We start from the raw sequence: 15,451 nt of genomic DNA on the forward strand, positions 1-15,451 counted from the left end.
AGGGTCATCATGGCCTTCCCCTCTGGGGAAGTAACTCCTGAGCACTTGATCTAAAGATCCAGGAGCCACGTAGAGGAAGATGGAGGGAGAAGTGTTCTAGGCAAGGAAGCAGCAGGAAAAATGATGTCTTCCAAGCCCTTGCTCCCTTTAGGACTGAGTGAGTGTCCCTAAAGTTTATCATCTGGTTCAGTGGTTCTAGACCCTGGGAGCATGATAGAATCATCTGAAATCTTTTAAAAATACAGATGCCTGGGCCCTACCACAGAGCCATCAAGTTGGATTCTCCAGCACTGGGGAGGGAAGCACCTGGATATCTATTTTATAAGTCCCCGTATGATTGCAATGTGCAGCCCAAATTGAGACCCACTGGCCTACAGCAGTGCTTTCCAAAGATTAGCATGAATAGACTACATGGGATTCTTTCTAAAATGCAGATTCTGATTCACTAGACCTGGGGTGGGACCAAGGTGATGTGGTGGTTCCCTGGTGATGCCAACGCTGCTGAGCCAGGTGCTCCTCCAAGTGTGGTGCATGGACCAGAAGTGTCAGTATTCACGTGGGAGCTTGTTAGAAAAGCACATTCTCAGTCAGAGTATCAGAAATCAGGCGATTCATTCACCGTTTGAATAAGAAACACTGAGGTGTGGTCTAGCCTTCTGTGATTTAAGAAGGTCTTTCAGATGATGCTGAGACCCACTTAAGTTTGAGAATCAGACTGTGTCTTGGTGTTTAGACAAAGTCAATTTGGTACCTAATTGTGTTCCAGGTTGTGTTTTCTGTAATCGTTTCATGTAGACAGCTCTGTTGAAGCTTCTCAAGCACCTACATTGGCCTGAGAGTGTGAAGCCACACTGCTCCCTTCCTTTCACTCAGTTCCCATGCAGAGAAAATTCTCTTTCGTTGTGATTAAAAGAGGAAAAGGTGCAGCCCTAGTTCCAGATTTCAGCTCCTGCCTCCCAAGTTCCATTGTTCAGCTTGCAAGGCTTCAGGAGCTTGCAAATCCCTGCAGGTGATGCTCCACAGTTGTGGGTGTCACCTGCAAGGATATGATTTATTAAAAGCCCTGCTGGGGCAGTTTAATCCCTGAGAAGGGATATTGTAACTCACCTCTAACTGCTGCCCTATCCAAAAATATCACCCTCTGTACTGCTTCTCTTTGTTTACAAGCTTCCATTAACGGTTTTCCCTCCATTAGGCAGCTCAGGGGAGTGCTATTTAGAGAACTAATTGAATTCTTGCCAGTTTTGGGAATGATCCAAAGCTGCTCCAAATCTCCATATTTTCTATTATGTGTTTTCCTCTCATCTAACATGTGTACAGTTTTTATACCTCTATCTGTAGAATATAAACTAGAAATTATAACTCTCTACATGAATGCATGTTATGAATATGGCAGGCGAAGAATAAAAATAATCTTTTGAACTAAGTTGAAACTGAATAGGCATAGTTTTTAAATCCTCCAAAAGAATCAATATATTTTAATTTTAGCAATTGTACTATTTGTGAGATTAATTTGATAATGAAGAAACAATTCACTTTTACTCTTCACCAACTCTACCACCAGGCCCACTCCACAAATACCAAACTTGAATAGTCCCCTTTTCTAATCATTGAAAAGATTATGAGCAGAACATTAGCACTCTTGGTACTTACAAAATAATTTTTTTCTGGCCATTAGCAATTAATTATCTACCAGACTGAATTAGGCTAATCATCAAAGGAGGAATTTGTGGAAATGCATCTGATCATGGGTGATAATGTGCTGAAAGGCTAAAGAGGAAGGGTTGGCAAATAAGTAAATAGGTAAATAAATATCATTATAATGGAAAAGACCAGAAATTATGAAAAGGAAACTTATTTCTTTTGCATTTTGAAAAATCTTCTCAATATGAGTCAAGCTAAAATTTATATGGTTTTGGGGTGTGTGATGCATGAAGCATTAGACCCAGTTGCTAGAGGTGCTCCACGGTGAAGTCTAATGTAGCTCCTCATACATCTGCATGCATTTTTAGACTCAGGAGCATGTTTTTATTCCCTAGTTACAGATTCCTCTAGATTGCTCTTGTGGAAATTTCTGGGGCATTATAATGCTATATTTCAGATCTTGCCTCTCCTCTAATACTTCTGTAATACACTTGTTTTCCTCAAAATCGACCTGCTCCTCTCTGGTTCCTCCATTTCTATCATTGTCCATATTTTAGGTTCTGGGCTGCAGGCATGTTTGCTCTTCTGTTCTTTTTATCTTTTTCCAACTGTCATTCATTCGAAAGTGTTAAGTATCTGAGATGAGTGGCATCATCTTGCACAGAATTATACTTGGGCCATAAAATATTCCAGAGCTGAGACCTCCGAACATCTGCCTGGGATACTTAGCAAACGTAAACGTTCTCCGTCGTTTCCTTTCGCAGTCTGTGGAGATGAGTGCACGGGCCTTCTTCTCGGGGACCTGGAGCACCTGGAGCAGGTGGTGACGAGCGTCAACCTCACAGGCCCGCTGCCTGCTCCGTACAGGATGCTGTACGGTCTGGAAAATACGACTCAGGAACTAAAGGTAGGTTGGAGCCGCGGCAGCAAGAGCCAAGGAAAAGAGGACAGGAGCTTCTTTATAATTAGTCAGTGTTCTTCCTGTTACCTCAAATCAAGGCAAGCAGCTGTTAGGGAAATTCAGAGGCTGCCTTAACCAGTGTTTTTCAAACGTAAGAACTAGAATATATAGATTACAATTAAGGAAAAGAGGCCCATGTTCCCCCAGTGTTTGGCTTAAATTACTTTTATTTTATTACTTAAATATGTGCAAACATAAAATCAGGTATGAACTCCTTATACTTATAGCTCCATAAAATCAAAACACATTAATTCTTACAAAAGCCTAAAGAAAAACACAATAAAATTCAAATTAAAAACATTAATATAAAATAACCGATAATTGTTACTAAAAGCAAGTTGCTGCTTGCAACAAGGTTATGATAGGGATTGCTTCCACACAGGCTCTTTCATCAGCACATGCCATGTAGGAACCACTGCTCCCTCCCACCTTTCCACAATTTGAACTAGAGAGCCCCTTGCAAGGGGCCCTGAAATGGTATTTGGCATCACTTGACAAGTTTGAATGATTAATGTGCACAGTCTGCCATGTGATCGAGCATGAATGCAGATGAAGGGGCTGAGACTGGGTGGCTCTTCATCTCTCAGGAGCCCAGCCTGGGTTCTAGAAACCCTTATATTAACATTTCAGTTTCTTGTCAAAATGAAAACACAAGATTAAAATTTTGTGCTAGAGAACAGATAGGCCTCTGAAAATACTTCAATAAGAACTAATTTGAGAAACACTATTTAAAAAAAAAAAAAAATCGATAAAACTTCCAGTATTTAAAGGGATAGGAGAAAGAAAATGTTAAGGAAATTGGGGTTCATCTGATGGAAAAAGATGAATGAAAAGTGACTACATACACACTTTTGGTCAGTTATCAGATATGAAGAAATTCTGGAGCTCCCAGTACTGCGCTTGGTTCCCTGGGGTTTTCATGACTTTGTAATGCAGTTATTACCCTCAGGAAGCTTAGAGTCTATGGTTAAAAAAAACACAGTATAATGAAACAGCAAAAGTACATAATATGTGCTTTATACAAATTTAACATACAATAGAGTACAAAGATTGGAGAAATGGATAAGATTCAGAGTAACCAGGAAATGTATTATTAATGAGAATGTAATTTGTGCTGGAAATTAAAGCATAGACATAATTTTAATAGGCAGAGAAATATTGATGAGAACTGGAGGAAGAAATCTAAGATTCATTTACTAAGCACTGGCAGACACTCTTTTAGAGAATGTACTTTTTAATTTGGATCATGGCCTTTAAGGTAAATATCATCCCTATTCTCCAGAAGAAGAAAGCAGTAACGATGAGAGCAAGAATAACTGACATTCATTGATGAATATCTCTTGCTAGGCAATTGACCAGTCTTACACAAACTATTATACATAAATCTTAAAGAAACTCTAAGAAGTAGGAAAGGAGTACTTCATCATCTACATTTTTTTCAGGGAGGGAAACTGAGGCACGGAGAAGTTACATGTGACACCCAAGGTCCTATGGCCAGTAGCTGTAGAGCTGGGATTTGAATAGAAGCAGTATTACTTTAGGGCCTGTGGGGATGAAGCCACCTTTGCAAATCTCAGAGAGAGAAAATAACTTGCCTGGGAGGACTCCGTCTGCCATAAGGGAGGTCATCCCAACTCCAGGCCCTTACATACTCTTGCCACCTAATTTAACAGAGTGGTATAAGCAAAGGCAGGTGTGAATTAGCAAGGCCTGTCTGACAGACATTAGCAGTCAGGCCTGCTAGTAAAAGATAGTGCTTAAGAAGAGTGGGGCAGGGTGATATGAAGGACAACCTTGAAGCCAGGCGGAGGGACCTGTGTTTACTTGGCTGTTCCAGTATTCAGGAAATGGGAAGAGTTTTAACAGAGAAGATGCTGACCAGTTATTTTCATTTTACATGGAGTGAATACAAAGAAAGGAAATTAAACTGGAAAAGCAAATCCATCTATATTTTTTAAATAATACATAAGCAATGGATGAAGTACTCAAGGCTTTAATCTCTGGGCATTATCTAAACCACAGGACTTAGTCACCTACTTCCTTAAGGCTGGGTGTGGGTCCAAATGTCTTTGTTTTTCTTAAGTTCCAGTCTTTCTTGGTTCTGTGTTTGTGTTCTTCTGCCATAATTCATTTAATGTCTGGATACTTGGGATTCCATTTTGATATTTTTAAACCTTAAGCGAGTTAGTTACCCTCTTTGTTTAGTTCCTTTAACTGTGTTAATGCTCCCTGGGTGCCAGCCAGAGACTACCAGGAACACACACATGTGATGGTCCGGACTTGGGTTTGCTAACTCTCTCCAACAAGGGACACTGCACACCATGGCGAATTTGGGGTGTCGCAATAAGAAGGCATTGGGATAACTTATTAGTATTAGGGTTTGTGCGAGGCAATTTGGCTCAGGTTCAAGGAAGTGGGACTTTGTGCTGGATTGGGTGCTATTGGGGGGGGGGAGTAACCCCATAATTGAGTGTTCTAATCAATCTTACCTAGAAGGAGGGAAGAGCAAAGGCAGGCTAAAGCTGCAATTAGGAAGGAGGCAGTGGTCACTCACATCAGCTAGAAAGTGGGACCTGGGTACTTTTGTGGTCTGCACAGAGACACGGTTTTTTGTCTGTGCTTAGACAAGATTATGGAGTGGTCTTATTTTGTTTCATTCATCACTGTCACAGAGTGCCCCTGTCTAATGTCAGTGTCCAGTGAGATTGATTATGTTCAACAGGAAAATAAAATGGCCTCTCTGCGAGAGCCAGGCCAGCTCCTACCAACATTCAGGTCAGGCCACTTAGCTAGTGCCTGGCCAGTGCCCTCAGTCAAGGACTCCGGTCCCCTCTGTAACCTGTCATTGGAACCTCAGTTCATTGAAATGTGAGCCTTAAAGAATCAGCCTTCATCTTGACTTTCCCCTTTACTGGCTGTGTGATCTTGCATAAGTTTTTAGCTCTCTTCAAGCCACAGTTTCCTTATACACAAAATGGAATAACATTTATCTTATAGAACTGTCATAAGAATTTAGTGGAAAGAAAAGAAAAAAAAAAGCCTGGAACATAGTAATTTCTCAGCAAATTACTTCAGTTTGTAGTGTTTGCCAGAATACTCCGCACATATACATGCCCAATGGAAATGGGTTCTTTCTCTTTTCTTCGAAGGTGAGAAGGCTAAGTTTTTTGTATATAAAGGAAAAATGTGTTCTGTTGTAAAATGTTAAAGCGTTTTATGATCACTACAAAAGCGTTTACTGAATGAAATAACTAAATGAATGAAATCTTTTTCAGCACTTGCTCTCCCCCCAGAGGGCGCCAGAGAGGCTCGTTCAGTTGGCAGAGGGCAATCTGAACACACTTGTGACAGAAATGAATGAGCTTCTGACCAGGGTAAGTTGGCAAAATCCTAACTCTTCTTAAAGCAGATAGGTCATGTAAATTAAGGAAAATTACTTCAAATTTCTGAAATGCAAATCTTGTTCTTCTGCGTTTCCATTTTGGTGCGCGAAATAGATGTATTTTTGATTTGCTACTACTGCCTCAAATAACATCTGAGAACCAAGAACCCCAAAAATGTTAGGTACTTGTGAGGAGTCGAGAACAATTGCTAAAAATACCAGAATGACAGTATTATTTTGAAAACTCTATGTAGTAGCCTCCATGGTAAAGTTTTTATCAATTCTGAATTTCAAAAGCAGTGTCTTTGCCGATGTAAGGAAAAAAGAAAAACAAATGAAAATACTTGTAGTCTCTTTGATCTCCGAGTGGGATTTTTGCATTTGTATAGAAATGCAGTCTATATCAGTATTCCCACACAAAAGAGAAAATCTTCTTTATTATGAAAATTCAATGCATTTAAGACACTTCTTAGAATCACAATGTAAAGTCCCTGTTGCACTTATCAGACTTTTTAAGAAATTGGGAGTTTTAAATTTTCAAAACTGCTAGAGGGTTTAGGTTCTTTTGTTGGTAGAGAATAAATAAAACATAAAGTTCGCCATCTTGTGGCCAGAAAAATACATGAACAAGAAAACTGGCCTGTAATTGAGGGATCCAGTTTGGTTATCTACAAGCTTTAAATGACAAAGAATATTGCTGCAAGAAGGTTCTTACAGATTAGTCCACATTTTCTAAAGATGAGATACCTCAGGCCATAGAGTGAGGTGAATTATTAATGGTCATACAGTTCTCTAAACCCAGGGACCCGAGTGGGCCCAGTCCCCAGGTTCCCACTGACCCAGTGCTGTTTCCATCTCAGCTGACGTTGGTTAGGGAAATTTCCACAGGGAAATCAAATGGGCTCCTAAATGCAGAATACTAAACAATGGCCCTGATGTTACAAATAGCATACTAAACGCTTTCTCATAATCTCACACCAGCAATGTGGAATGCACAAATGCAAAATAGAGTTTCTTGCCAAATGTAGTTAGACATTAATTAGAGTAATGAGTACATTTATCTCATATTAACTTAATATTTAATGATTTTGTATTTGTTATATGGATACGACTAAATAAGAAATTTTAAACAGATCATAGCAGAGCAAACTCAATGCAACAAGCACATACGAATATTCACCACATACAAAGCCCAAGCTGCGTGTTGGCAGATGAAAGATACAAATAAGGCTCAGTCTTGTTTCAAGGAGCTTGCAATGTCCCGTGTGTGTGTGTGTGTGTGTGTGTGTGTGTGTGTGTGTGTGTGTTGTGTACAAAAGCAGTTAGGTATGTGAGACAACTGCAAGTAAATATACAATACAACTTCAAGTAAAATAATGTGCCTGAGAAACAAATTCATATGGAATAATTTAATCTTGATAAAGGTTATTAGGGAAAATTCTATGGGACAGGTGGCATTTTATTCATTCATTGAATTAATACTTATTGGGGGCCTGCCATGCTCTAGGCACCAAGACAGAATGACAGTGCTGGGGATAGAAATATAAGCAAAACTGACACAATCATTGCCCTCATTGAGCTGATGATCTGAGCATAGAGACACTAGAAATATTTCACTAGGAGAATCAGATCTTCTTATGTCTTAGCCTTCATCCTTGCATCTTTCCAGCAGACTCTCCCAGACTAAATTTTTAAAAACAGACTGTTTTAGAGAAGTTTAAGATTTGAAGCAAAATTGATTGTAAAATGCCAAAAGCTCTCACATGCCCCCTGACCCTACACAAGCATAGTCTCCTCGTTGTCAACCTCCCAGAGTGGCACAGTTGTTACAACTGATGAACCTACATTAATAAATCATTATCAACTCGAAGTCCATAGTTTAGGGTTCGCGCTTGGTGGTCTATGGGTTTTGACAAATTTTTGTTGTTGTTGTTTGTTTTTTAAATATATCTTTATTGATTTCAGAGAGAGGAAGGGAGAGAGACATACACATTTTTAATTTTACTGAAGTATAACTCATTATTTCTTTCATGGGTCATACAATACCTTTGGTATTCTATCTAAAAAATCATTGCCATACCCAAAATCATCTAGATTTTCTCCTATGTTATCTTGAAGTTTTATATATTTTATTTATATAGTTTTGCATTTTACATTTAAGTGCATGATATAATCTGAGTTTATTCCAATGCTTTTTTTTAAATAAACTTTTATTTTAGAATAGTTTTAGATTTACAAAAGAGCTGCAAGGATAGTACGGAAATATCCCATATACCCCACACCATTCCCCCTGCTGTTAACATCTTAGTGTGGTATGTCTGTTATAACAAGTGAACTAATATTGATTCATTATTATCAACTAAAGAATAATTTATTCAGATTTCTTCAGTTTTTACTCCATGTCCTTTTATGGTTCCATAATCCCCAGGAGGCTACATTACACTTGGTCATCATGTGTTCTTAGGCTGTGTCCTCCAGACTGTGACAGTTTCTCAGGCTTTCCTTGTTTTTCATGACTTTACCAGTTTTGATAAGTTTGTGTATTTCATAGGCTGTCCCTCAGTTGAGGCGTGTCTCATGTTTGCCTCATGATGAGAATGGAGTTATGGGGGTTTTGTTGGACAAACTGCAGAGCGAAAGTATCACTTTTGTCACATCTTATTAAGAACCCATGTAATCAGCATGTCATCACTGTTGATGTTGATTCTGATCACCTGGCAGAGATACTGTCAAATTACTTTTTTCCCTTTTTCCATACTTCAATACCATTTTTCTTTGTCCATTCTTCAGATTTTATAACACAAAAAGCCTAGATTAAAAGACTGATGAAAGCAAATATCTCCTTGATGAAGTGAGGAGGAAATGGAAATGTTCACTTATTAATTAACCTTGTCCCAACCACGTTTATAATTGTAAACATAACTGTCGTGGAGACCTTAAATACTCCATTCTTTCTTTCCCTGTGGCCAAGCTGAATGATCATCAAAAGGTGCATTGATACACATGGAATCATAACTAGAAGACTAGGTGACTTAAATATACAATAATATCCCTATAAGACCACTAATATCTTTCTCTCATAGCCATGAATGATCCAGCAGTTGGACCAGAACAGGAGAAGTGCAGTGGCCTCGACTTTCTACTATCTGTAGCTACATTAGGAGACAATTCCTAAAACTAGGACTGTGCATAGGAATTACCTGGTGCCAGGTCTCACCCCCAAAAGTTGTGATATAATTGATCTGAGGTGCGGTATGAGCACTGGGACTTTCGGTAGCTCTCCAGATGATTCTGACATTAGGCAAAGTTGAGAACTACTGTGAGCCTCTTGTCATCTGATGGCTCCAGCTCCCTTTCCTCTGGAAAGTGCTTTCACTGGTACAGCCAATCCTTTTGATGCTCCCTTTCTCTGCTTTGTTGGCTCACCAGTTGCTTTAGGACTAATACATTCTTTATATTTCTTAAAGTATTTGGCGAGTCTCTTCCTGCTTCTGATTTGGAAGCTGCCCTCTCCTTCAAATGCTAATATATTTTGTGCTCCTTTTCTTCCATGGAAAAATCTAATTCTTTAATAACCCTTTGTAAAGAAAATAATATGCTCCACAAAATAAACACTTTAACATGTATTTTATATACATTAGTTAATGTGTAAATAGTATATAAGTAAAATATTACATAATCAGATCTCTTTCAATGTATTTTGATTTCTTGTACTTTTATTTCCCCTTTGGAATATAAGTTCCTTAAATCTGAGAATCATATTTAACATATGTAAGCTGTCCTACAATATGTGTGGAATATTGCAATGTTTTTTATGACACTGCATATACCTCTATAGCTACTGCCCTTAGCTCCTTCTTTTGTTTCACAGCCATCTTTTTGGAAAGATTTGGAGATAGGTCTGCATTTCCTTTTCACTCCACTGCACTATAGATTTCCACTCCCAGCATGCTACTAAAACCATTTCTACAAGATAACCAAGTGACAGGTTGGTCACTAAATCCAATGGAATCTTTATTTTATTTGAACTCTTTGTAAAAATTGCCACTTTCAATACTTCCTTTCTTCTTGACATACTCTGTTTTTCTCTTGACTTTCTGGCCTTTCATTCTCAGCCTCTTTTTCTGCCCATCCCTTCAAGTTGGTTTTCTTGAGGTCCAGTCCACAGTCCCCATCTCTGTTCACTCCGTAAACTCTTTCTTTAGGCTTCAATTACCGTATCTATGCTGATGATTTAAAAATCTGTGTTTTCAAGATAGACTTTATTCTTCTACTTCTGTCCTATGTCCCTAACTACCAACTGGATATCTTAAACTCATTATCTTTGTCTTATATCTCATGCTTCCTCCTGGAGCACCTCAGGGATTTACCCTCTAATATGTCTCCCAAAAGAGGAATCAATGGATTTCCCTTCACTCTACCCTCCTTTTCACCCCCAACCCAATTCATTTCCCTTCTGTGACTTCTCTCCAACCTACTAATGGTCATATGGCAGAGTAGACTTTCTAACTCACAGGCCTGATCATGTCACCCTCCTTCATATTCTATAATGGCTCTTCCTTTGCTTCTTGCTTAACTCCCCAGCCTCATCTCTCCCCCAAATCACTGTCTGGTCACCGGGACACTGATTCATTGAACATATAAGACAGAACCCTGGAAATCCCCGCGGTGCTGTTCTTCCTCATTTTCCCTCCTCTTATCTAACCCATTTCCCAATGCAGTGGGTTCCACTTCCATATGTAGGCCTCAGCTCCGCTACCCCGCTCCCGTCCACTCTCCAAAGCCTTTAGTTTAGGGTTACCACAATAAACATCTCTTAAATGTTTATTCTATAAGAGGAGAATGTTATTTATGTATTAGACTGAACTATATAAAATATCAAAGTTTAGCTTTATTTACTTTGTCTTTTACTGCCTATGTACAATTTAAAAATCAAATTTAAATGAAGATTAAGCATTTCCAAAATGATGAAATTTGTTTTTAAATGATTTAAGTGCCAACAATATTAGATATTTATAATGCCTTGTTTATAGTTTTTAAAGGTGTATGTTGCCAAGAACTTTTTTAAAATTTCTACTCTTATGCTTTAAAAGAGAGAGAGAGAACGTATGACAAATCATGCTTATTTGGTTTGGACCTTTCAAAATTAACACCTGCAATATTTAGGGGGAAATTCCACTTGGAACTGACCCATCATCATTCCACAGGGTCAGCTGGTTGCTCCCTGTCTCTTTGCTTGTGTGTCTCTCCTAGCAGCATGCCTGAGGAGTACTTCACTGGCATATACAGAACTGGTAGCAGTTGAAGATAACCCTTGAGGATATCATATAAATGAATAGATCTGAAATTTAATTTTAGTAGGAAACCACATAAGCCTGTAATTGCAAAGGTGGATGGCACCTAAGCAATGCTGTCTATTCAGTAGTTAGATATGCTCCATTAGATTCTAGTTTTAAAATAAAGAAGGCAGAAAATGAGAGACGCTAGTAATATCCAGCCAAGAAAATTATGTGCAGATTTCAAGAGGCACAGTGAGGACTGCTCAAGCTAAAGCAAGAAAGTAACAGCTACATTGTTCAGAAGTAAATTAATGTGTGCCTAATGGTAATGCATGCTGCCTAGATATAAATACTCCAGAAAAAGAAAAGGAAAACATACCTATTTGAGTGATCTTGAATGTAAAGAAAAAAAGGTAATCAAAAGTAAGACAGACGTACAAAGTACTGCATAAGGCATCATTTACAACAGAGCACTAGGAAGATTATAGGGCAGAGGTAAGAAGATATGAAAATAAGAAAATCAAAGATAGAGAATGAAAGGAAGATTGTACAACACATTAGGATAAATGAGAAGACATTTGTCAAATACCCAAAAGATAAGGTAATAGGGAATAAGAGGAAGGATGATTTAGGGATGGGGATGGTAATTTAATAAAACACAAGAGGAACCAAACTGGACCAGACAGATAGCCCTATCATGTACTATTTAACAGTCATCTGTAACTTGATCAAAAGCTTATCCTGGGTGAAACTGACTTTTGTGGGTTTCACCTTTTTACAGCGATACCAATATCACCGCTCCCCATAGGTGATGGTGCGTTTGTCATAGGCTTTCTTTATGGAGTCTTTCATGGGTGGTTTTGACAAGGGCAACTCTTCAACTTAATTACTGTGTAATGAGACATGATACTTAAAATACATAACTACATGTTATGATATGGGTTTTTCAATACATTAATTTACTTAACCCTAAAGCTTATGCACATAAAATTGTGCATAAGTTAGAGTAACGTCCCTCCTCCCATTCAGAATGTTCAGCTTTTTCCCGCGTTTTCCTAGTCTTCCTGGATGTTTGATACAGACAGAATATAAAGCTGTGAGACAGAAAACGTGTTTTGTCCTCAATTCCCTATGTATGGAAGATTAGATGAGTCGCTTAACCTCTCCAGAGCTTCATTTTCACCAGCATAAAGCTACGGATCCTGCTCTCTATGCATCTATAAAGGCAGAAAGATAACCCGTCTCTTAGACTGGTAATGCTGTAAGTCAGTGCCTTTTGGCACCAGGAACCTCACATCCCTCCTATCCTAGAGAACATCCAAGAGAGGCAGCTCTTGTCTGTGCAGAGGGAAGGTCATCTTCTTCCTCGGTAAGCATGGTGCTGGCCCTGATCAGTCCTGCCCATGCCCAGCCCCTGCCCCCATCCACACCAGCATGGTACTTGGTATGTAATCACAGGCTAGTTTTGAATTACCCTGAAGCCAGTGACTAGGATGCAGTGTGTTGGAAACTGAAGGCTCTCAGGCCTGGCTCTCCTCCTAACCACTGAGCTACAGCTCTGGAGCAACACCTTCCTCTGAGGCTATGAAAAATGCCCAGAAAACTACCCAGCCATCCACATTCACCAACAAGCATAACACCAGGCATATGGCCAGTTTGAATGGTATTGAAAAGGCATATGGTGAGAGGTTTTATTTTCCTTCAACAGGTTTTAGAACATCAAGGGGATAATTGATTTGATTTTTATCATTATATCAGCCAAGAACCCAACATCTTTCACCTCCTTTTGCCAGACACTATGCCTGGCATTCAGGAATAGAGAGAGGTAGGGCATAGCCCCAGCCCCCAAGGGTAAAGATTAGATCGATATGGCAAAACACATAATAATTACTCAAAATAGTCATGAATGGTGGTCATGATCATTGTTTTTGAATATCTAAGAAAATAGAGCATGTGCAAAATAGTCAGGGATGGCTTCACAGAGCAGGTAAGGTTGGAACTGAATCTCAAAGGCTGGATTTATTTTGGAGAATTGGAGAGGAGTTAAGGAGCAATCATATGAACAAAAGCTTTTTCCAGCATTGATCATAGAAAGGGAGGCAATAAGGATGGTAATAAGGTTGGCAAGATTAGTTAAGAAAATGTTGTTTAATCAATATATTTTTCATTCAATATTTGCTATAAGGTAGACATCATACTAGGGTCTGGATATAAAATGAGGAGCAGAATAGACCAAGCTCTTGCCCTCTTAGAGCTTATCATATAGTCAGGGAGGAAGCTAATAAATAGGCAAGCCAACACATAAATAAGTAATTCTACAATGCATGGTGCTATGAAGGAAATGTTTTGCTGCAGGAAGTGCAGAAACCTCAATAGGTGCCCTGGAAATGGCCACACCAAGAAGAGATACTTATTAAAGTGAAAGCTAATGGATGACAAGGACCCAGTCACTGAAAGCATAGAGGAAAAGCTCATTCCAGGCAAGGACAACAGCCTATAAGAAGGCCCTGGAAAGGGAAGAGTGTGACACATTTTATATACTAAAAGGAAGTCAGGGAGGTTGATTGCCTTGGGTTTTAGTCGCAACTCTTTTAACTTGTTTCTTGGCATGGGTCATGTCGACATCTTAATATTGGAGTACTCATATAATTGGTACTGAGTTTGTTAATGATGATGCGAAAATCTTACTGTATAAGTTAACTAGGTAAGTAGAAGTCAAGGCAATGAATACTGTCTTAATTATCCAGAATTTAAAAGGGACTGTGTATTAATATATGTTTATTTTCAAAAAAGTCAATGCTTTGAACTATTAAGAATTGTTAAGCTCAAAGGTGTGAATATTTTTGTAAATTATGATCTTTTGGTAATATAGCTAAGATATTAGTAAAGAAAAAAAAATAAGTTCAAATTATAATGTCCATTTTCTCTGTAGTAAGAGGTACTAGTGCTGGTGATACATTAATTCTTATGATAAGATATTGAAAGGTGACCATAAGGTAGATCAAGTCCCATATTATAGTGTTCTGTAGCATATGAAAACAGGAGTGATATCATAGAGAACAGTCAAGTCCAGACTAGACAAGCATCTAAAGCAGTTTAAATGGCCAACATCTGAAGCTGTTCACCTTAGTAATTCAAAGCAACATTTAAAAAATTATATGTGTGTATGTATGTGTGGTGTGGATATGTAAGAAGTTATTTGACCCATCTGAGCCTTGAATCTGAAAGTTAAAATAATTTCATTATTAATATTTCAGGAGTTAATCATGAGCATTCTAATATATTGACCAACACCCTCCAAATGATTATATATATATACTGCAAACTGTAAAGGAGAATTTCAGAAGCTCCCAATGGATTCTTATCCTTCCATCCTTTTATTTGTGATAGTAACACTTGCAGGTTGTGAAGATGATAATAGTTGCAAAACTTTGAAAACTTTCATGGGTTAAGCCTCTTACTGCCCCTGGGAAATCACAACATGCAATACAATTTCTATAGCATCTCTAACCATGTTCTGTGCTGGACAGACATTTAGCTCTATTTTAAGTTCTATTTAAAATCCACTTTTATATTTTTAAAAAAATAAATTTTTTTGAGCATCTAGAATGCAAGCACTCCAGTACAAGATTTTAGAGTATTAATAACTCTGCCAACTTGGACCTCATTCAAATCATTTCGAGACAGTTTGTGATTCTTTGGTTTATTATCTGTAGTTAGGCCATTCACATCTCTTTATTTAAAAAGAAGTCATGTTTATTAGCATGTGCATACGCATTAAAAAACCAAGTGTAAACCTATTTTAAGTTGCTCTAAATCTTGTAGTATCTTTTAAGAAATTTGAATGTTATGCATGCCATTTTTATTTGACTGAATATGGTAGATCTTAACTATGAACACATGAAATTGACTCCATTGTGTCTACATGGCACCTTCGACGTGAATGGAGATAAAACTGTATGGGGATTCTCTTTGAGAGGGGAGGCCGTTTTGAGGTTCTGTTTTATTTTGTTAACAGTAATGGTTCTGTGATTAGCATCCATCTTTTCTGGTGATGATATATGGGAAGAGTTAGCATTTAGTCTTCTGTAATGTTTTACTGGCATCTTTAGAGTGTTATAAAACAAGCATTTACTACTTAGTAGCTAAGCATTTGCCCCGCTCTGTCTCTGTAATTAACGTATT

The 15,451-nt window shown here is 38.3% G+C and overlaps 1 protein-coding gene across 1 annotated transcript in view; it reads left to right on the forward strand.

The window, feature by feature from the left end:
- The window catches only part of LAMA2 (laminin subunit alpha 2), a 458,292-nt gene that overhangs the window by 346,797 nt on the left and 96,044 nt on the right, over window positions 1–15,451 (forward strand). Inside the window, exons 35-36 of the mRNA XM_087817608.1 lie at window positions 2,409–2,551; window positions 5,881–5,979. Of these exons, the coding sequence (XP_087673734.1) occupies window positions 2,409–2,551; window positions 5,881–5,979 (242 nt within the window). The remainder of the gene's footprint in view (window positions 1–2,408; window positions 2,552–5,880; window positions 5,980–15,451) is intronic.

This window comes from Miniopterus natalensis, chromosome 5 (assembly GCF_054644295.1).
Source record: "Miniopterus natalensis isolate mMinNat1 chromosome 5, mMinNat1.hap1, whole genome shotgun sequence".
Lineage (NCBI taxonomy): Eukaryota > Metazoa > Chordata > Mammalia > Chiroptera > Miniopteridae > Miniopterus > Miniopterus natalensis.